The sequence below is a fragment of the Ictidomys tridecemlineatus genome, chromosome 4 (genome assembly GCF_052094955.1).
Source record: "Ictidomys tridecemlineatus isolate mIctTri1 chromosome 4, mIctTri1.hap1, whole genome shotgun sequence".
In the NCBI taxonomy this organism is placed as follows: domain Eukaryota; kingdom Metazoa; phylum Chordata; class Mammalia; order Rodentia; family Sciuridae; genus Ictidomys; species Ictidomys tridecemlineatus.
Genome location: NC_135480.1, coordinates 210339144 through 210359902, shown reverse-complemented (window position 1 = coordinate 210359902; position 20759 = coordinate 210339144). Strand labels below are relative to the sequence as shown.

The following is a 20759-nucleotide window of genomic DNA, read 5'->3' as shown; positions in this document are numbered from 1 at the left end:
AGAAAGCCTGACTCTGGATGCCCAGGCTCCTGCAGCTGCCAGAACCTTCTCAGCAGATGGAGGCACACAGCTGTATACTCCTGCCTGGCTGGGACAACACTGAAGTGAGGGCCACATTACCTGGGGGTCCCATGGAGGAAGGCCAGCACTGTGCCTTGGAATTCCTTGACACTGCCTTCCTCCCCCTCCTTACCAGGTACTCCTGGGAACAATTCCTAATGAGTTGCATTTGGATTACAGGGTTGAACCTTCTCTGGAAGAAGACTCTCGGGAAGAGTCCCGGGAGTTGCTCACTGGCCAGATTAGCAACAGAACTCTGGATACCTGTCCTTGGACAAACCTGAGTGGGGTACAGAAGATACAGGAAGATGCTGGGAAAGACCCATGTGTAAGACCCAAGTACCACCAGCTGGCTGGCTCCCAGAGAGACAGCACCAGGATGTTCTGGCACTGCCCATGTCCACAGGCCTGCACTATCTCACTAGGGCCCCACCCAGAGACAGCCTCAGAGAGACTGGTGAGGCAGTGTGGACAAAGAGGTCATCCTGCTTAGGATTACAGGGTCCCAGCAGAGGGAGAGGCTGGTCAAGTGTGGAGAAGACAAACAGATGAGCCCTGAGAGGGGCATGGTGTGCTAGGGGCACTAGGCCACACACAGCTGCCCACCAAAGCACAGGCCCCTGGAGACCAGTGTTGGACAAGCTGATGTTGGCCAGTCTCTGCCCTCACTAGTTCCAGTGCACACACGGTGGATCTCTGAAGGGAGCAGCCACGATGGCCAAGATCCCCTCAGCAGAACTGGGCTAGCCACAGTCAGTGCCAACTGCGCAGCACATGGACAGGGGTCCTCAGGCGGTGCAGAGCCCTGAGTGCCCAAGTATCCATCCCTGCTCACCATGAGAGCAGAGACGCTGCCTAACAGTAGGGGAGGGAAGATCTGTCTGGGAATCAGAGGTTCCCTGGGGCCTTCCTGGATGCTCCTCTGGCCAATCTTAATTGTGACTGGACCATTACACAGCCATAGCCAGACAAAAGATGGCAAGCAGGGTCTTGGCTATTCAGAGTCTGGGACCCCTCATCATGCTACCCACCAGAGCAACAGAAGACCAGCTATAGGTCAGGGGCTCTGGAAGTAGTGATGCAGAGATGAAGAGATCCCCTCTGCAGAGGTCCACACAGCAGGGAGCCGTACCCAGTCTCCCACAGGCTGTGACTAGCACCATCTCAAGAATGCACATACACCCAATGAACAAGGGTAGAGCAGAGGGGGACCACAGGAGCCTGCTTTCCAGCACAATCCTGTGACCATGCGGCCAGTGACTGCCAATGGCATCAGTGCTGCCAGAGTCTGTGTCACGTGCATGTGGTATTCTTGGGGAGTGTGGGGGGGTGCCTGGGGATGACACTTAGCCCCATGCAGCTCCTTTTCCCTTCAGGGACCTCTCAAGAGGGGTAACCCCAATCATCTCCCAGAAGATTTGGCTCCAGATGTGGCAACGCTGGTCCTCTTCCTCTTTCCCAGCCATTTTCTCAGCCCCTCCACTGGTTCTTCTTTTAAGAAGTAACTTTTATATGAATCCTCATTTCAGGGTTTGCTCCCAGAGAATTCAACCTGGGGCCTAATCAATGAGGTTTTCTGCCATTTTGTTTCCAATAACTCATGACACTATAAAAAATGGTACTTCATGATTCAAGAGTTTGGAATCTGTTGAGGTGAATTTACGTCCCAACACTGATCGCTTTTAGATACCATCAGTAAGTGTCTGATAGGGACATCTCCAGATAGCGACTATGTGCACATATACATATACGTGGCACAAACCTGATTTTTAAATAGAATTCTTTTTTTGACAGAATTTTTTAATATTTATTTTTCAGTTTTCAGTGGACACAACATCTTTATTTTTTTATTTTTATGTGGTACTGAGGATCAAACCCAGCGCCCCGCGCATGCCAGGCAAGTGCGTTACCGCTTGAGCCACATCACTAGGCCTTAAATATAAATTCTTACTAGATGCGGCTTATGGACTTTTGAGACCAAGCTGCTAGATGCAACTAGCAGTAGACACCTATAAACCTAAAGATTCATGTCTTCTTGATCAGGTAATACCATGGAGTTCCAGGTGATCCTCAGGCCACCAACTCAGAAGACATCTGGGGCCACAACACCCAATCCCCAAGGTACTCCTCTGGAAAGGAGCCTCCCCTGCCCCAGGTATCCTGGGGGGTTCAGGGGGGAACAAATACATCAGGACCTGGAGACGCACGAAGGAGAGAACTCTTTAGAAGGAAACCATGTGAGGGCCCCACTGGGGGAAGCAGGAAATGCCACTTACCGCAATCTCTGTTACCAAAATATCAGTAATACTTCCCAACACAGTGACAAAGTCAAAGACATTCCAGGCATCTCTGAAATAGTTCTAGAGAAAAAGAAGGGCAGTTAGTGCCACTGACTGGCAAGGGCTCCACTGGGCACACTGTCCATGATCAAGAAGCAAGCAAGGGTGACAGATCCCAGGAGAAGGCCCATGACGAGTAGACACCTCCAGCCCGGGCAGATGCAGAATTGAGAGCCACATGTAGAGAGAGGAGGGTCCCAACCCGGCATGCACCCAGGACCAGGACAAGATTCAGGCAGCTGAGAGTGTAGGAGCAGCCCCTTCCCTGGGGCCCCCAAATAATCGCACGTGTTCTGGAAACTTGGGGAATTCCCAGCTCCAAACTGTGAGCCCCAAATGCTGCCCAACAGAGAGGGAGCCACCATGCAGGCCACCAGAAGGCTGGTACATACCAGCACCCCAAAAGCGATGATCTTCAGCACACACTCCAGGGAGAACATGGAGGTGAATACCATGTTCAGGCACTTCAGCATCAGCTCATACTCATAAGGCGCATCGTAGAACTGCCGGGAATGAGTGCCAGTGGCTGAGGGCTCGGCAGCCACAGGAGGCAGCCAGAACTCCACACCTGCCCACCCCTCCTTGTTTCTCTTGAGTTCTCCCAGAGCCTTCTCACTGTCTTGGCTCCCAGACCACAAAAGGAACAGCATCTCATAGGAACCCTGTACTGGCCAGGACAGAGGCAGCTGCAGCTCCGGCATGTGCCAAAAGGAAGTAGATCCACTCCCACCCAGGCTCAAGCTGGGCTCTGACCCCTCCTCCGCATGGGGCTTCGTACCTTCATCATCAGCACTACTGTGTTGAGGGCTATCATGGCCATGATGAAGTACTCGAAGGGGGGGGAGACCACAAACGTCCATGTCTTATACTGGAACGACTGCTTGTTTTGGGGCATATACCGTGTCAGGGGCTTGGCGCTGATGGCAAAGTCAATGCAGGCCCTCTGTGTGGAAAGAAGGGCAGCTTGAGCCCAGGCGGAGCCCAACCCATCAGCACCTGCTACAAAGTACTACTACAAACAATAACACTGAAAGGGCAGGCAGTAGAGGCAGCCCAGGGCCTCCTCCAGTAGGCCCCAACTGCCCAGACATGGTCTCCCATTACAGGAAGAAGGAGGCCTGCCCACACTGTCCATGAGTGATGTGCGTGCGGAAGGAAAGCCTGGTGTTCTGCCCACACTGCCCATCACAGAAGGTCCCGAGGCATCACCTACCTCATTCTTCTCCAGGCTGCATTCAGACATCACCTTGTCCCCCTGCTCCTGGAAGGTGATGATGATCAAGGCCACAAAGATGTTGACAAAAAAGAAGGGGAATACCACAAAGTAGACCACATAGAAGATGGATAGCTCCATGCGAAACCCAGGGCTTGGACCCTGCTCTTCATAGGTGGCATCCACGGAGTGTTTCAGCACCCTGGTTGAGGGGAGGGCAGTGTCAAGGAAGCTTCCTGGGAAGCTCAGGGCACCGCAGGACGGGTCAGGTTGCCACCCTGAGGCTGCACGGGCACTCACATGGGCCACCCTTCTCCGGTGGACACCGTGAAGAGTGTGAGCAGGGCCCAGAGCACGTTGTCATAGTGGAAGTCGTATTTCTTCCACTGCCTTGGTTGAGCTTCCACTTCCTCCTTTTCATAATCCAAATACTGACCCCTGCAGGCAGGAGCACACATAAGATCACAGTTAAACCTAAGGGACCCAACAAACCTCTGTGTCCATGGTCAGCTGGCATTTGGAGAGGGTACTGAGTACACTCCACATGGAAGGAGCAGGCTCCTCCACAGTCAGTGCTGTAGAACTGCATTCCACTCAGGGCTGAGAAGAGCAGACTCAAGCTCCTACCTCAGTCCACACATAGAAAGTAACTCAAGATCAAAGTCCTAAATGTAAGTGCTAAGACCACAAAACTCAGAAGAAAACGGACAAATCTCTATGACTTTGTATTTAGGAATGGAGCCTTAGATATGGAACCAAAATCATGAGCAAGAAAAGAAAAAAAAGACGGTAAATTGAACTTCATCAAAATTTATAACTCTGTACCTCAAAGGACACCATCAAGAAAGTGGAAAGATGATCAATGAAAGTGGGAAGAGTATTTATTAGTCATCTACAGATCAGGGGTGGGTACCCAGAAAATATAAAGTACTACTACAAACAATAAGAAGACAACCCAATTTTTAAAATGGGTCAAGTATCCAAACAGTCATTTCTCCTAAGAAGACATATAAAGGGCCGACAGGCACTTGAACAGATGCTCAACAGCAGCAGCCATTGAGGGAAAGAACACCAAAACTCTCCTGAGACATCAGTCCACTTCGTGAACAGGAACATGATGAAAACAGAAGACAAAGGAAGGAAAATAAGAAGGGTTGATGAGGACCTGGAGAAAGCGAAACCCTGGCAGCAGTTCAGATGGGAATGGAAAATGACTCAGCCACCCTAGAAACAGCCTGGCATTTCCTCAGGCAGCTCAACACAGCTCCCAGACACCATCAGGCCCACTCCTGGCCTACCATCAGCAGGCCCATGAACAGATACCCCATGGCACAGCAGGGAACAGAGAAGGCACTGACCACCACAGCACAGAGGGACACCAAGGCCCCATTCACTGTGCTGAGGCCAGTTCCGGAGGGCTGCATAGTGTCTGCCTCCACACGTGGAATGTCCACAGCAGGGCAATCCAGACATGGAACACCAGCTCAGAGCTACATAGGGCTAGGGACAGGGACAGAGAGGACAGCTAAAAGGTACAGGTTGGGTTGGATTTTATTTTGTTTGGTTTGGGGTTTGGGGTTTTTTTTAAGGTGATAAAAATGTGTCTGTGAATATAACAAGAGTCACTGAGTTGTATACACTAAATAGGATTATGTGAATAAGCTTCATGGCATGTGAACTATAAAAACAAAGAATCCCATTGCAGTAGGTAAAGGATGATCTTGCCCAATCAGTGGTGTTGGGAAACTGGACACTCACCTTCAGGAAGTCCATCTTTTGCCCTGCCTCACACACACTCAACTCCAGTAGGCTGCAGATCTCAACATGAGAGGCAAAAGCAACACTGTCAGAAAAAAACACCCCTGACTGCAGGACATGGAGGAGTAAACATGAGAAAATAAAAAAGTTAAGTTGCACTATGTTAAAATCAAAAACTTGTTCTTTAAAAAACACCACTGAAAGAGCAGAAAGCACTCTTCAAAGGAGGGATATCAGTAAAGGCCTACCCAGGAAAATAAGAGCACTCCTGCAAATCCACCCACAGAGAGAGACAACCACACACGAACACACAACAACTGGGATGGACACTGCCCAGGAAGGGCGGCTATGCAGCCAAACTACCCAGGGGAGGGGGTTCAACCTTGCTGGTAGCACATATGCAAATCAAACCACAGAGCCCAGGAAGGCTGGAGAGCTAGACAGGGACACAGGGCACACTGGAAGATGTGGGGTACCGCAAGCTCCCGTTCACACTGAAGAGGTGTCACTGCACAAGCATGTGGCAGCATCAGTGACATGTGCATAGCCTGTGACCCCTTCTAGATAGACAGCACCCAGATGAGACGTGCGCATGGATGCTCACGGCAGCACTGCTCGTGGCAGCCCCCCGGAGATCTGTCAAGAGCCTTCACCACAGAGTGGATGAGTGAGCAGTGTGACATTCACACAGCCAGAGACAACTGGGACCTCTGCTGCACAGGTGGGAAGGAGCTGCCAGCTCAGTCTTGTTTAGGTGCACATAGTCACCCTTCCACTCCCTGGCTCCTCCCTGAGGGCACCTCTCCTGTCTGTCTTGAAAGTAAGGCCAGGCCCAGGAAGATCTGAGAAACCCCGTGGAAAGTGAGAGCAACACCAGCCATGGCCAAGCCCTCTGATTTTCATGGTCCAACCTAGACCTCCAGCAAGATTTAGAGGGCCCTGACATACCTTGATGGCCAAGGTGTGTGCAGGATAGTGGCTCCTTGGATAGCTGCTGGCAGGAAGAAGTACTCTGAGCACAGCTGGTCCCTGACCCCTCAGAGGAGGGGATGGGGCACACTACCCCCTCTTGTGCATGGCATCAGCACATCCCAGGCAAGCCCTCCAGCCCTTGCCCAGTGTCCCCACTTTGTAAATAAGTCTCCTGAGCCATGTGACCAGCCCCACACGATCCTGAGGGAACACCAGGGGTTCTCTGCAATCTGGGGCTGAGGGCTTTGCACCCTGCCTCAGGTTACCTGCAGTCCCTCTCCAGCTCCTTGGATTCATCAGTGCAGTAGAAAAACTTCCCTTTGAAGAGCTGTACTGCAATGACGGCAAATATGAACATGAAGAGCATGTAGACAATCAGGATGTTCAGCACATTCTTCAGGGAGTTCACCACACAGTCAAACACAGCCTGCAGGGAGGAGGGACACAGCCGTGAGGGACGGGTGGGGGCCAGAGGAAAGGCCCCACCATGTGAGAAGGTAGAGCTGGGATGAAGGGGTGGGACCACAAGGGAAGGAGGAGCCATGAGACAGGGCAGGGCCAGAAGGGAGGCAGGGAGAGGAGGAGCCCTGAGGGAGGGCAGGGCTATGGTGGAGGTGGAGCCATGGGAAGGGCAGGGTCACTAGGCAGGGTGGGTCCACAAGGGAGGCAGGGAGATGTGGAGTCAAGGGGAGACACAGGGGCAGGAAAGGGGACCAGAAGAGAGGGCAGAGCAGGGCAGGCTACAGGCTCAGAACCTCAGGACCACTGAGACCCAGACACCATGGGCATTCCAGGACCCTGCAAGGCCCTCAGGCTCCTGGCCATGTTAAGGCCACCACCAGGCGACTTGACAGGAAGTTGACTTGTGCTGTCTCTCTCTCATGAGGGGAGCCATACAGAACTTATGAGAGTGGCAGGAGGTGCTAGAAGGGGCAGATGAATGCCCAGAAGAACTTGCTTTACAGTTGGGAGTTGGGCCCCAGAGGGGCAGGGCCTACTCAGAGGGGATGTGGAAGCCTCCTGCCCTTCCCCTGGTCTTGCTCCTACTCATGAACAACAGTGATGTGGGGCAGACTGAGGATGAAGCAGCAGAATGCTGTGGCTCCAAGGACTACAGGACAGGGACTCTGGGCACATTCTGGGGCCCTGAGGGGACTCTCTGGTCCGTGACTGACCACCACCCACCAGGCTTGCTCTCAGGTTCGGGACCCTGCACACCCAATGCTGCTCTCAGAGCTGAGGCAGCACCTCTCAGGATGTCCTGCTACAAATGTCCACAGAGGTCTGGACCCATGAAGCCACTGTGCTGTGTGCAGCACCCCTCCTGTGCAGCACCAGGTGTAACTCCTGAAAGGATTGAGGGCCTCTGGGTACCCTCCTAGGCCACATCAGATTCCAAGCAAATGCTGTCTGCAGTTCCACGTGGCCTCACGAGAATGCCCTGTACAAAGTCAGGAGTGCTCCTCTGTGCCTGGTGCGGGCCCTGTAATGACTAGACTGGGTCGATTCTCTTCCTTTATGCAGAACTTCAGTTGTGTCCACCCTGCAGGACCCAGTCCCACAGTCACTTTCTGGAGCCTCTGAGTGCCAGCAACGCCCCTCACATAACACATCCCCTTCAGCAGCCCCTTCCTTCCTGTCCTGCATGGCTGAGGAAAATACCATCTCTCATCTGGCACTGCTGGGATAAGAAAGAGGGGTCTACAGAAGTCTGTTGGGAATGAGCTCTCCTTAGGCAGGTGCTTAGAGCTGAACAAGTCCATCCTCATGCAGGTACCTGTTCACACACACTCTCGTACCACCTGCACACACATGCATGCACATGCAGACGCACAGCATGCCCCTCAAGCCCCAACTCCAGGCTCCAACCTTGAGCTTAGGCAGTCGTTTGATGGTCTTGAGGGGCCGCAGAACGCGAAGAACTCTCAGGGACTTGATGGTGTTGATGTCTTTCCCTTTGGATCCTCTAGAAGGGAGAAGCCGCTAATGCAGATAGGCAGAACATGTGCGTATGCCCTTGGCCCCGCATGGCCCACGGGGTCTGGTTCTCAATGCCCTGAGCATTTTTTCTGGAGACTGCAGGGTACAGCACCCAGAGCAGAAAGGTCTCTTTCTGTAGCTGCTTTATCTGAGAACAGGGGCCAGACGAGGGCCAGGTCAGCACAACTAGTACACAGGGACAATTGAGCTTACAGTTGGAAGAACCCATTCTTGCAGACCACAGTGGCTATTTCCATCTCTCCAGTGCTCCCAACACCCACCCCTAAATCAGCTTCCAGCAACAAAGAGGACTGAGGGGGCTGGAGTGTGCCTGCAAACCAGGAGTGAGGGCTGTGAGCATGCCTGTGGTACTAGAACCTTCTCCCAGCACTGCAAGAGTCATGAGCCTGCTTTTCACTCCACATGGCAGGAGTAAAGGGATTTGTCTGGCCTCTGCCCTATAGACCTCTGCCTATCCTCAGCTGTCCAATGCTCCTCCAGGTGACAAGAAACCAAAAGGAAGAGGGAAGAGGGAGGTGGAGGAAAAGAGTAAGAAAGAGACAGTTACAAAATTAGACAGAGCAATAACAGAAGCAGAAAGCAGGAATAGGGAGAGACAGAAAGACACGCAGGCATAGGAAGCTACAGAGACACTAAGGTCACCAAGAAAATAGTAGACAGAAAAACTCAGATGAAAGATGGGGAGACAGGAATTCATATGGGAAAATTCAAGGCACCAGAAGCAAGCTATGGAGCCCGGGGTCAGCAGACCCAGATTGGGACCCTCATGGAAGAAGCCAGACCAGACGCAGGTGGCTTTCTCTGCTGTCAGGGATCCAGGAAGTGGCAGCCTGATTGGAGATGTGAGGGGTGATGGCCCTGCCCTGGCCCCTTACTCCCTGTAGGCCAGCAGTGAAAGAAGGTATCCTGCTGAAGAGGTCATGCTCAGAAGCAGAGTGGGCAGCAGCCACTCACAGGGACCCTGCTCCAGCCTACTCTGAGGCCCTTTCCCACCAAGATCCCTGGGGCCTGGCCTGCATGGGGTTGGCCTGTCCCCGTGACTGCCCTTGGGTTCCAGCAAAGCCCTGGACAGAGTGGGGAGCAGGCTGTACAGCCCAGGCCCTTCTCATGGGGAAAGGAGAACTTGGGCCCAGCCCCACATTCCAGAATCAGATGGAACTGTTTCTGAAACACTGGGTTTGGCCACTTCTCACCCAGCACTCCCTGAACACACACTCCCACCCAGCTCGCCCCAGGAAAAGAGGGGAACAAAGGGGCCTGCGCCAGGCTTACAGAGCCCAGGCCAGGACAGAGGCTTGCTGGGAAGAGCTCTCCAAAACAGGCTACCCTTGGGGCTCAGGGCCTGCTCAAGGCCACAGGGCTGGGTCCCATCCTGCCCCTGCTCCTAACTGGGCCTTCTCCGACACTCCTGCTGCAGTTCTTGTCCCAAGGGCCCTCACTGATATGCTGGCAAAATTGTCACTTCCTTCGTCATAGAAAGAGATTTACTGGTACACCCAGAGGAGACACCAGGAGCTTCAGGGGGCTGGCCAGGAGAAGAAAGAGGAAAGAAAGCCACATTTCCAGAGGAGTCCCGGGGGAAAGCGCCTCGGCATGTCCAGCTTCCTGGGCCCTGGGCACAGTTGGCAGTCCCACTCAGGGCCCTCATTGCCCTCCAAGCCGAAGTTTGAGCCTCCATCATCCACACTCTGCTCACCAAGGGCAGTGTCAAGCCCAGCCCAGCCCCAGCTCCAGCCCCAGCTCCCACCCAGTCGCCAGAGGCATGGAGGAAAGGTGGCTTGGGGATGATTCCTGGCAGCATGCAGCCCAGATGGGGTGGAGATGAATGGATGAGAGTGAGGCCAGTGGAGGCTGTGGGTGTGCCATGATGTCGGGCAGTAAGGGGGAGGGAGAGGCATTACCCCATGAAGCTCCTACCGGAGTCCAGCAACAGGAAGACAAAGAGAACAGAGTCAGTGCTAAGGGAGGCAGAGTTGGGGCCTCTGTCAGTGTATCCCACCCCGGGGGCAGGGAAGATGAAGAAACTTCTCTCAGTGTCTGGTCTCTACTGGGGTTTTCCTTGTGTCTGGATAGCACCCCACAACTTCCCTCATGCCTCCTGCCCAAGCACCCCACTCCCTCACAGGGCCTGAGGGAGCTACCCACCACCCAGCTACCCACCCAGATGAACATCACTCATTCAAGGGTCAAAAGGAACACTCTCACCCCCACAGGAAAGGGGTCCACCAGCTCTCACTGGGGCAGAAAACACAGGTCAGGTACTGACGTCCAAGCAGGTAAATATACTCCAAAGGACCCCCCAAGGCAGAGGCCGAAAAGCCAGAGAGGCTGCACATCCCATCCCAGAACCAGAGGCTGTGCTGGGAACAGATGGGCCATGGATCCTCCTAACCTACACGGTCCAGTCCCAGCAGGCAGGGACAGTCCCCCCCTGGGCAGTCACAGAGCCACATCTAGGGAGACCATCAGTGTTCCTTTCCCTCTCTCCCACACCCCCACACCCCAGTATGGTCCTGGGATTGCACCCACAGGATCCAGAGTAGATATGATTACTTACGAGAAGGCAAATGCCACCAGGGCCCCACTGACCACAATGAAATCCAAAATGTTCCACAGGTCCCGAAAGTAGGCTCCAGGGTGCAGCAGCAGTCCTAAGTCAATCATCTACAAGGAAAAACACACATTAGGGAACAGTATATTCCAGAAAGAGAGGCAGAGCCAGGCTCCAGCCGTGGGGCAAGGCATGGTCTAGGCACACCCTTCCAGCAGGAAGCTCAGTGCACAAGTACGCACATCTAAGACTTCCATGCAGCTCTATCCACCTTCCTACACTTTTGTAGGTTACAGCCTCTGATGGCCTCAAAGAAGCCTCGACCCAGGTACTCCACAAGGTGCATGGCTGCTTGGTGCCCAGCTTCCTGGATCCCCATGAGTTGGTGAAGTCTCTGTCTCCATTCACCCCTCCACTGCTGGGGACAGGCACACACTCAGCTCCAGCTCCAAGGAGCTCACACCTTACCCAGACTTAGGAGGGTCAGCTCAGGGCAGTGGGAAGAACTGCTGGTCAGAATTCCAAGGACTTTCATTCTCATGCTGGCTCTGCTACACCTAGTACTGTGATTCTGACAAGAACCGTGACTCAGCCTCAGCTTCATCATCTGTGAGTTCTGTGTCAGTATGCGACTTTGCAAGTGCACAGAATAGCAGAGGTAACATGTTTGGGCACCCTTGTGAGTGCTCCGCACATGGAAACACCCCAAGTACACTGCACGCTGCCACAACTTAGGCTACACTGAAGTCACAGATGTTCAGCTGGACACACATCTATGCAAACATACCTCAGGACACCCTTGCCAAATGTGCACAGGGGCCCTGCAGAGGAAGATGAGGTTGCAATGACACGGTGAATTTAATCTGTCATCAAACCCTGGATTCCTGATACATGTAGTCTTCAGCATTCAAAGCCAACAATCCTCCAGCCAAGTCCTCTCTCCCCAAGATCCCTGTGTCCCCTGCCCCCATTCCCTTTGCAGCTGCCAGGCAATCCTAGAGGAAGGACTGAGTCCACACACACAATTTAAAGAAAGCCCATAACCTGTGTTCCAGAGTCAAGTGCAGGGAGACAGGGTGCCTCTGGGAGTACGCCCAGGGTTGGTGTGATGCGGAGAGCCCTCTGTGAGGGGCAGCATGTCGCACACACATAGCACACCTTCACATCTGCACACGCGCACATTCGGTCCCTGAGCACATGGCCAGTACACGCTGCACGCACCTTTGTGCAAGGCCACAGGAGCCACATCTCACCTTCATCACCATCTCAAAGGTAAAGACACCTGTGAAGATGTAATCCATGTACTTCAGAGCCTAGAACCAGAAGCAGGGATTCTCTCAGGGCTTGGGCCAGGAGCCAGAGACAGGCCCATGAGTTCCAGGTCCCCCCACCAGGCCTCTGAGCAGAAGACAACAGTCTGTGGGGTCTCTGAGACAAGCGTCCCTCTGAAAACAGCCCCCCACCACAAACTAAAACCCCAGCTCTGCCCCAGGACGTCTGTAACGGGGGCTGGAGGAAGTGGCATCCTCAGATATTTGGTTCCACTACCCACAGGAAGGACAAACAGAGTGGTTCAGGGTCGTGTGTCACATAAGAAGACAGGCCCTGCACACCCCCATCCCTGGGCACCCCGCAGCCTGATGGGGCCACCAACCCTGCCACTCACATTGTTCCTGGAAGAGTCTGTCCGCACAGGATCCTCAGCAGCCAAGGCGATGCTGCTCAGGGCAATGACCACAAGAATGACCATTTCAAAGTACCGCATAGTGACGATGTAATGACAGAAGCGGCGAAGCCTGTGAAGATAGGCACAGATGGGACAGGGCCCATGAGCTGGGGTAGGTGCTGGGGCAGGTGCTGGCCTCCCCAATAGGAAGGACTCACGCTGGCCAACATAAAAAGGCTGGCACCAGAGTGGAGTTTTACCCAGTGTCTCCATGGCCAGGGGACAATGGCCAAGTGACTGGTAGTGACTAGGATTCCTAACAGGGCTCCCAGGTTCAGAAGCCAGAAATTTACATCAGGGTCAGCACATGACAGCTCCTGGCCAGATAAGGTCAGTCCCACTGTGTGAGAAACATTCTTTGCGAGTGTACCTGCATTCATTTACCTGCTTTCTGTGGCACCCCCAAGCCCAACAACATGGACACCTGGCCCTGCACAGAACCAGGAGCTACAGGTAGAGTAGAGGGAGAGGTTTAGGAACTGTACAGCATTCCTGCACAGAGCAGCCCTCTCCTGCACTGGAAGCATGTCCTGGTCCTCACTGGCTTCTGTGGAGTTCCACCTTCACTCCCACTCTCCACTCTTCCCAGAGCACTCTCCCTCCCTTTCCTCAAGCCTGTGCTTTAGCTTGAGCCCCCACTGACCTTTCTCATCCCCACCCCATGTTTCTTCCTAGCACTTATCACTGTGGCATCTAGTGACCCCCTGACTTCTCCTGTTGGTCATCTGCCTCTCCCATTCCCATGCACCTGGTAAGGACAGGTGCTCTTGTCTGTCTTGGTGACTGATGCATATTCCCAACACGGAAGATGCTGTTCACACATAAATGTCAGCTGGATTAACGAATCACTGAACTGAGAAGTGGAGGATGAATCCATGACAGATCAGCACAGGAGGGAACACATGCTTGAAATGGGAACATTTCATGCATGGGCAACAGCATGATGGAAAGGCAGGGTGGGCACGCATGATGGATATAGAGTCCCTGTGTGCAGCCATGAGCCATACCACAGGCAGGGGCAGGGACCCATTAAGAGGCCAGTCTGCATCTGTCTTTTGGGCGTTCCATCTACAAAATGAGGTGATGGGGTGTGCATCAGGGGATTGCTGACTGACGCCATTCACATGGACAAAGTGCACAGAATCAGCCCCTCATGGTGCACATTCCACACATATTGACTGCTGAGCTCACACGGGTCATGGCAATGGAGGACCAGACCAGCACACACACACACACACACAGGAGCGAGAGACTCACAGGTTAGTGGGGCTTAGACAGAACATGGAGCTGTACGGGACGATGGGCCGGGGGCCACTCCTCAGCATATCATCAGCTTCTGCCTCCTTCTTCCCCTCTGCTTGGCTCTCCAGGTCCAGGTTACCACCTGCGAGGACACAGGGCCTCTAAGTTAGGGGTGTGGTGCACATAGAGCCCACATATGGACCCCCTGGGGAAGGGCATGTGGTTGACAATACCGCTACCCAGGCAGAGCAGGACCACAACAGGCAGGGCCAGCACTTTCCAGAGCTGGAGGCATAGGCCATCTGCCTCAGACTCCAACAGGCCTTTGCCCACCTCCTGCTTGGCTATTGTAAGAAAGGAGCACCAAGCTAGGCACTGTGCCCTCAGGGGACACCAAGGCCTCCAGTATTGCTCAGTGCCAGCACCTGGGAGCCCTTCTCTCCACCTGGGGATCTCAGAGCTACAAGATGGCAGAACAGAGCCGGCCTGGGGCTCCCTGACCCACAGTGCTGCCTGCATCCTGCCATCAGCCTGGCTTGGCGTGGAGAAGGGCCATGCTACTCCAGGGCATCCAGGAAGATGGTTGCCCAGGCAAGTTCTCCTGGCCCCCTGCATGCAGTTCTTTCTCCTGGACTCACACTGCATTCCTGCTCATCATGGCCCCTCTGCTGGGGCCCCTCTGCTCTCCTCCCCACAACTATAACTTTTGCTCCCACAGATTAAACTCCCTTAGTAAAATTGCTGTGGGCTTCATTCATTTTAGGTAGATCATGCAAATTTCCCTCAATGAATCTTTTTCCTTTTTCTTTTTTCCTTCTTCCAGTACTGGGGATTAAACCCAGGAGTACTCTACCACTAAGCTGTATCCCCAGTCCTTTTTATGTTTTATTTTGCAATAGGGTCTTACAAAGTTGCTGAGACTGGCCTTGAACTTGTAATCCTCCTGCTTCAGCCTCCCAAGTCACTGGGAGTGTAGACATGTACCACCACACCTGGCAACAAGTCTGCGTTTTTAACTGTGATAATGAGCATTTCAGTTCTTATGGCTGACAGAGTCCCTGAGACCTCAGAGCACTGAGGGGGACAGTACAGTGACCTGAGCACCCCCACACACACACTGCTGCATTTTACATCCACTTCTTTAAGGAAACAAAGGCAAAGAGGATGCCAAAGAGCAACCAAAACAAAGGAGCTGATTCCCAGAGCCTGCTGAGGCCAGCCTCTCCCAGCTTCTCCCCCATTGCCGGCCACTCTGTGGTCCTGTTTGGAACCACTGGGCAGAGGAAACGGCTGCACTAACATTGAGAATGGGGAAAAGCACAGCTGCCACTTCAGAACTGAGATGACCTTCTGCAAGCACTTCCAGTGTAGCCGCTTTTGAAATTGACACTATCCAGTTTCCCTAATGAAAATGTAAATTATATTGGGGCTGGGGTTGTGGCTCAGTGACTCAGCGGTAGAGCACTCATCTAACAAGTGTGTGGCACTGGTTCAATCCTCAGCACCACATAAAAAAATAAATAAAATGAAGGTACTGTGTTCAACTACTTCTAAAAAATAAATATTTTTTAAAAAATAAAATGTAAATTATATAATATTCTGATAAAGTAACAGGCAATGCTTACTTAAAACACTAAACAATTCTATTAATTCATAAGACATTATCTCCAAAGGAAATCAAGTATGCACAAAAAAATCTGTACTCATAGAAGTCTTTGTTATAAGTTCTTTTAAAGTTAAAATTATAAAATGAGCAACTTCTATCAGTCAAGTAAATATTCAATATTTATATGAAGTACCATGTAATAAATATTTAAAATGTCTAGAAGAGTTTAAATAACATAAGAAGAGGCATATGATAAGGTAAATTAAAAAGAAGTGGAGAGCCAGGTGCAATGGCATGGCTGTGATCCCAGGCAGGGAGGCTGACGCAGGAGGATTGCAACTTTGCAAAAAAAAAAAAAATTGTGGATATGACTCAGTGGTAGAGTGCCATGGCTTTAATTTCCAGTGCTGAAAAACAGAGAGAGAGGGGGGGGGGGAAACACAGCCCCACACCTGGTGTTCCAAACGAGCCTGACAGCAGGAGAAACAGGGCTTGTTGGGGAAAGCAACACCAAATGTTGGCTGCAGTGATCACAGTGTGGTGCTCCAACAGCAATGTCACTAAGTGTTTCCATGATGAGCACATATTACTTTTAAAGTAACAAATATTCATTATTAAACACCACACCTTTTCAAACTCTTCCCCAATAACAATAAAACAAACCCAAAGGTAAGTAAACTGGGGAAAGAACCAATCTGGACTCAGTGAAGAATTTTGTGGCTTAGAAGGAAGGGAACAAAGACGCCGGGGCCAGAACTAAACAACTTCTTCCAGAACAGACTTACTATAATAGAATGTGAGGGAAGCTGCCCATGAAGTTTAAGCAGAAAGGAAAAAAGATAAAGGGGGCTGGAGCCGTGGCTCAGCGGCAGAGTGCTTTCCTCACATGTGTGAGGCCCTGGGTTCCATCCTCAGCACCACACAAAAATAAACAAATAAAATAAAGTCATGTTGTCTATATATGGCTACAAAAACAATTTCTTTAATAAAAATTTAAAAAAGAGTAAAAATGAAAATTGCTACAGACTGAATGAATTCATTGTTAAAAGCAGGTTATTAAAAAGACTCAGCAGTAACAAAACTCCAGTCACTAGAGTTGCATAACTTGAGGAAGGAGGCTGCCTGAGAGACTGTCTTGGGAAAAGTGCCACCAGTGCTGTATGGGAGCCCTGACCATGGCCCTCACTGCAAGGCAGGAAGGGGAATGGGCCTCCTGTGTCAAACTGCAGCCCTAAAAGAGGCCCATGTGAGCATGCTTGAACTCCCCTGGCTTCTGGGAAAACCATGCATTAATCCTCCTGACAAAGACATTCCTCATTTGGCCCACAGAATCCCATAGACTAGGAGAATCTGGAGAGAATTCAAGTCCAACTTTCCCGAGACTTCTGTGACAGAAAGAATTTCTCTCATTCACATCTGGAATGGCACTAGCTAGACACCCTTCTTGGAAAGCTAAAAAATAGGCAACGAATTCATTTTCTATAAGGCTTAATTATCTCACAAAGCCCCAAGAGAGAAAGGGATAATGGAGAGTGGTCACAAATGAATATGAAATAGAAATACCACCAAACACACAAGGAAGCAAGGCTACTGTCACTGGAAAACAGTAGAAATGACAAGTAATTTGTTTGTGCTCATGTTGACTTCAAATATAGAAAGTTTTAGATGAGAAATAAAAAATATATAAGAAGTAAAAATGAACCTTGAAAAATGGACAAGCAATAAAAGTCTACAAAGCTGACCCAACACTACCATGACCTATGGCAGAGCAGCTTAAAGTGGACTAACCCTTCCACTGAAAGCCACCGTCACAGCAGAAGAAAACACACAGCCTGCTTGTCTAAGGCACTGAGGTCAGCCAACACAGAACCCAGGGGCAGCTGTCCACAGGAAGACAAGCCAGCAAAGCCCTCACACACACCCAGATTTTCCTAGAGATTGTTTTCCTACTTGTTGTACCTGGAACAGAATTCAAGCAAAGGCAACCTTTCCCTGGGACAAGGTAGTAAAGACTGGAGTTTGAAGGTGACGATGGCTGAGTCCTGAGGAGCAAGACCTGAGGACAGGGTTATAGAGAGTAAGCCCCTCGGTGAGCATGCATGTCCTCCTAGCATAGGAGAAGGCCAGGCTCCCCGGAAAGCAGCCACCCCAGATCCAATACCTCAACAGAGAGCATAATTTGAGCTGCAAAGGACTGGCTTTTCAACACTGGGTGCTGATGCCAGTGGAGATTAGGCTCTGGTAAATTTTTATTAGGATTGTTTTGCTTCTGCAGAGTAACACAGACCCTCTCTTCCCCACAGGCCTAATATTTTCAGTAATTGTGTTTTCTGGAATGCACACACATGTTGAAGCAGGAATGTCCGTCCTTCATAAAGAAACCATGCCAAGGAGTGTGTAACACAAGAATGAGAGGGCCCAACACTGAGAAGTCAACAAAATGGAGGATGTGCATAAACATCGCTATGAGATCAAAACAATGATTGTGACTTTGTGGGATTGTACTTTAAGGACTAACATGCTGGACAGCAATAAGGAGGAAGGTGGTACAACACGACCAGACCCACTGCTCTGAGCCTTGTGCTGCTGGAAGGGAGGTCAGCTCAGGAGCAGTAGAGTGGGCACACTTCATAAAATCACCAAGGAACACCAACAGGCAGAAACAAAATCTACAGTTGTTAAACTAGCAGAGGCAAAAATGTGACATTTAAGCAAACAAGCTATTAAAACCATCACTCCATATGAAAGAGGGAAAAGGAGGGGAAAATAGAACAAATGTTATGAGCTCAGATGGATGAAGCAAATATCAGTGAATTAACAGCCAAAATTAACACAAGCAGACTAAACTTGGCAGTGAAAAGACAGATGATCCAGTCAGAACCCTTTAAAGTACAGTTGTTTGGCACGTCCAAGAGACAACTCTAAGTAAAGCATACGTAAAGGTCTGAAGACAGAAGAAGCTACGCCTGCCCAATGTTCACACAAAAGACACAAAGCAAGAAAGTTTCATTCTTAGGAGAAAGCTGCACTTCAAAACAAAACCACTGCTAGAGATAAACAGGATTATGACTTGAATATTTTAATAGGAAGCCTTTTATTAAGCAGAAATAAAAGAAAAACCCTCACAAATAAATCCAGAAACAGAGTTACTATCTTAGAAATGTAACAGTTGCTTAACAACCTATCAGATAGTTCTATATTTTGCTTAACATTTCAAACTATTCAAAACAATTATATTAAAAGGTAACTATACAGAACTGGGATGTGGCTCAGTGGTAGAGTGCTTGCCTAGTGTGCATGAGGCCCTGGGTTTGATCCCCAGCACCACAAGGCAAAATAAATAAATAAATAAATATAGAATGTGAACCCTAACAGGTCCACAGAGAGAAAGACATTTCAATACACCTTTCTCAATTATTGATAAAGCCAATCAGGCAAAATATTAGTGAATACATGCAGTACTTGAGTAACACAATTAACAACTTGATTTAGTAGATACATATAAAAAGCCTAGGGATCCTAAAATTTGAAAAAAACATATTCCTTTTAAGCATATATAAAACATTTACAAAAGATAACCTTAAAGCCCAATCATATGCAACTGCAAATAAATATCAAAGGAAAATACCACACAGGTCATGGTTACTAATCTCATGCAATTAAATTGGAAATTAAGGTAATAATCAGAAAAAAAAAGTTTAATTAAAATTAAAATTCTACATTTGAAAATTGAGAAATAGACTTAAAAAATCCATGAGTCAAAAATGATATTCACAGATGACACAACTGTGTGCACCTGAAAAACAAAAGGATCTAAGAAAGATACTGCAGAGCCCCCGATCAACGTCAGCAGATCCAAACTGCTGGGTTTCCATGCAATAGGAGTGAATGATTTGAAAACGGATTTTTTTCAAGTAATACCATTTGAAAAACAGCAAGCAAAGCAAAAAGACAAAATTTTCAAGATAAAAGAGACGCAAATACGAAGTCATAGAAGTGAGAAATAAACCTTACAATCTTCTGTGTGAATTACAAATGTCACAGAATTCACTTATCTCTTTTAAAAAAGAGTCTAATGAAAAACCTGAAAGCAACAGAGAGGGCTACACATGCAGTCTCTCATCAGAGCACCAATGGCACTGGATTAGCTCCACGGGGACACCCTCATGCCTGATGGAGGATTGCTTCTAGAAGGACCAGAGGGAACAAGAAAGCAGGACAGAATGTGAAGAAGCCTAGCAAGGGTATGACTTCAATGAAGTCCTGCAAAGATAGGTGTAGGCTCCTGGGGGAGGGGTGGGCTCACAACTGAACCTCAAAGCTGTCCTGATGCAAAGCCGAAGGACTGGGCTCCCCCAGGACCGACTGAAACCCATCAAACATACCCACATCTATAATTTCCTAGTAATAATTTAAAAATCTCTCATTAGTGATATTAGAGTTGATTCATTATTTTGAAAATTCACAAATAAAGGGACAGAATTAAGCATCTCTCTTGCTTGCTAGAAACACAAACTACAGACCAGGTGTGCTGGCACACGCCTATAATCCCAGCAGCTCGGGAGGTGGAGGCAAGAGGATTGCAAGTTCAAAGCCAGCCTCAGCAATTTAATGAGGCACTTGAAGCAACTCGGTGAGATCTGGTCTCTAATAAAATACAAAGTAGGGCTAGGGATGTGGCTCAGTGGTCAAGTTCAATCCTGGTACCTCCCCCCCAAAAAAAAGTGCATTCTACTGACATATATAACTAATTAAAACAAATAAAAATTCAAAAAATAAGTAAATAAATACAAACTATATTTCAAGGTAACCCAATTTTGTGGAATAAGATCTTCCTTACAGAAAAGGTTAGAATAGTAAATGCAGGAAAAAACAATGGGATTATAAATTCCTCATTCTGTGGTGCTCCCCGAATTTGCTCATCTGATAACAATCACTTTCACTGGAATCACTAGAGAAAAGGCTGCAGGAGAATGTTAGGAGGTGCAGGGCTGGCAGGGCCTGCACCATGCAGCAGCCCCTGGAGCTCGCACAAGAACCAAACTGAACTCTTCCTAATCGAGTCTCCCGATGTATGAGGCTCAGATGGGGCAGTCCCGGCAATGTCTGGAGACAGCTTTTGTTCTCGTGATGAGAGGTACTCTTGGCATCTTGGGTAGAGGCCAGGGACATTCCTGAAACTCCTGCACACAAGACAGTGGCTGACAACAAGATCTCACACCACCAAGGTCAGAAACAGGCTACAGTAAGGATAGAGGAGCAGGCTGGACATCTGCTGCCACCAACCAGAC

At 50.0% G+C, this 20759-nt stretch overlaps 1 protein-coding gene and 1 non-coding gene across 17 annotated transcripts in view; one reads left to right on the top strand and one right to left on the bottom strand.

Moving 5' to 3' along the window:
- Cacna1b (calcium voltage-gated channel subunit alpha1 B) overlaps positions 1–20759 on the bottom strand; it is a 183122-nt gene that overhangs the window by 61287 nt on the left and 101076 nt on the right. For 11 of the 16 annotated variants that reach the window (XM_078048846.1, XM_078048847.1, XM_078048834.1 and 8 more), the window contains 11 exons: positions 13878–14004; positions 12561–12690; positions 12148–12207; positions 10901–11007; positions 8212–8308; positions 6609–6769; positions 3913–4050; positions 3613–3814; positions 3178–3342; positions 2792–2902; positions 2337–2420 (listed from right to left, as the gene is read on the bottom strand). In XM_078048846.1, the coding sequence (XP_077904972.1) occupies positions 2337–2420; positions 2792–2902; positions 3178–3342; positions 3613–3814; positions 3913–4050; positions 6609–6769; positions 8212–8308; positions 10901–11007; positions 12148–12207; positions 12561–12690; positions 13878–14004 (1382 nt within the window). Of the gene's footprint in view, positions 1–2336; positions 2421–2791; positions 2903–3177; positions 3343–3612; positions 3815–3912; positions 4051–6608; positions 6770–8211; positions 8309–10244; positions 10257–10900; positions 11008–12147; positions 12208–12560; positions 12691–13877; positions 14005–20759 lie in introns of all 16 variants that reach the window. The other 5 variants (XM_078048841.1, XM_078048840.1, XM_078048844.1 and 2 more) reach the window with 5 other exon arrangements.
- Positions 18727–18798, top strand: Trnat-agu (transfer RNA threonine (anticodon AGU)). Its single transcript has one exon. It is a non-coding gene; the product is annotated as a tRNA-Thr (tRNA).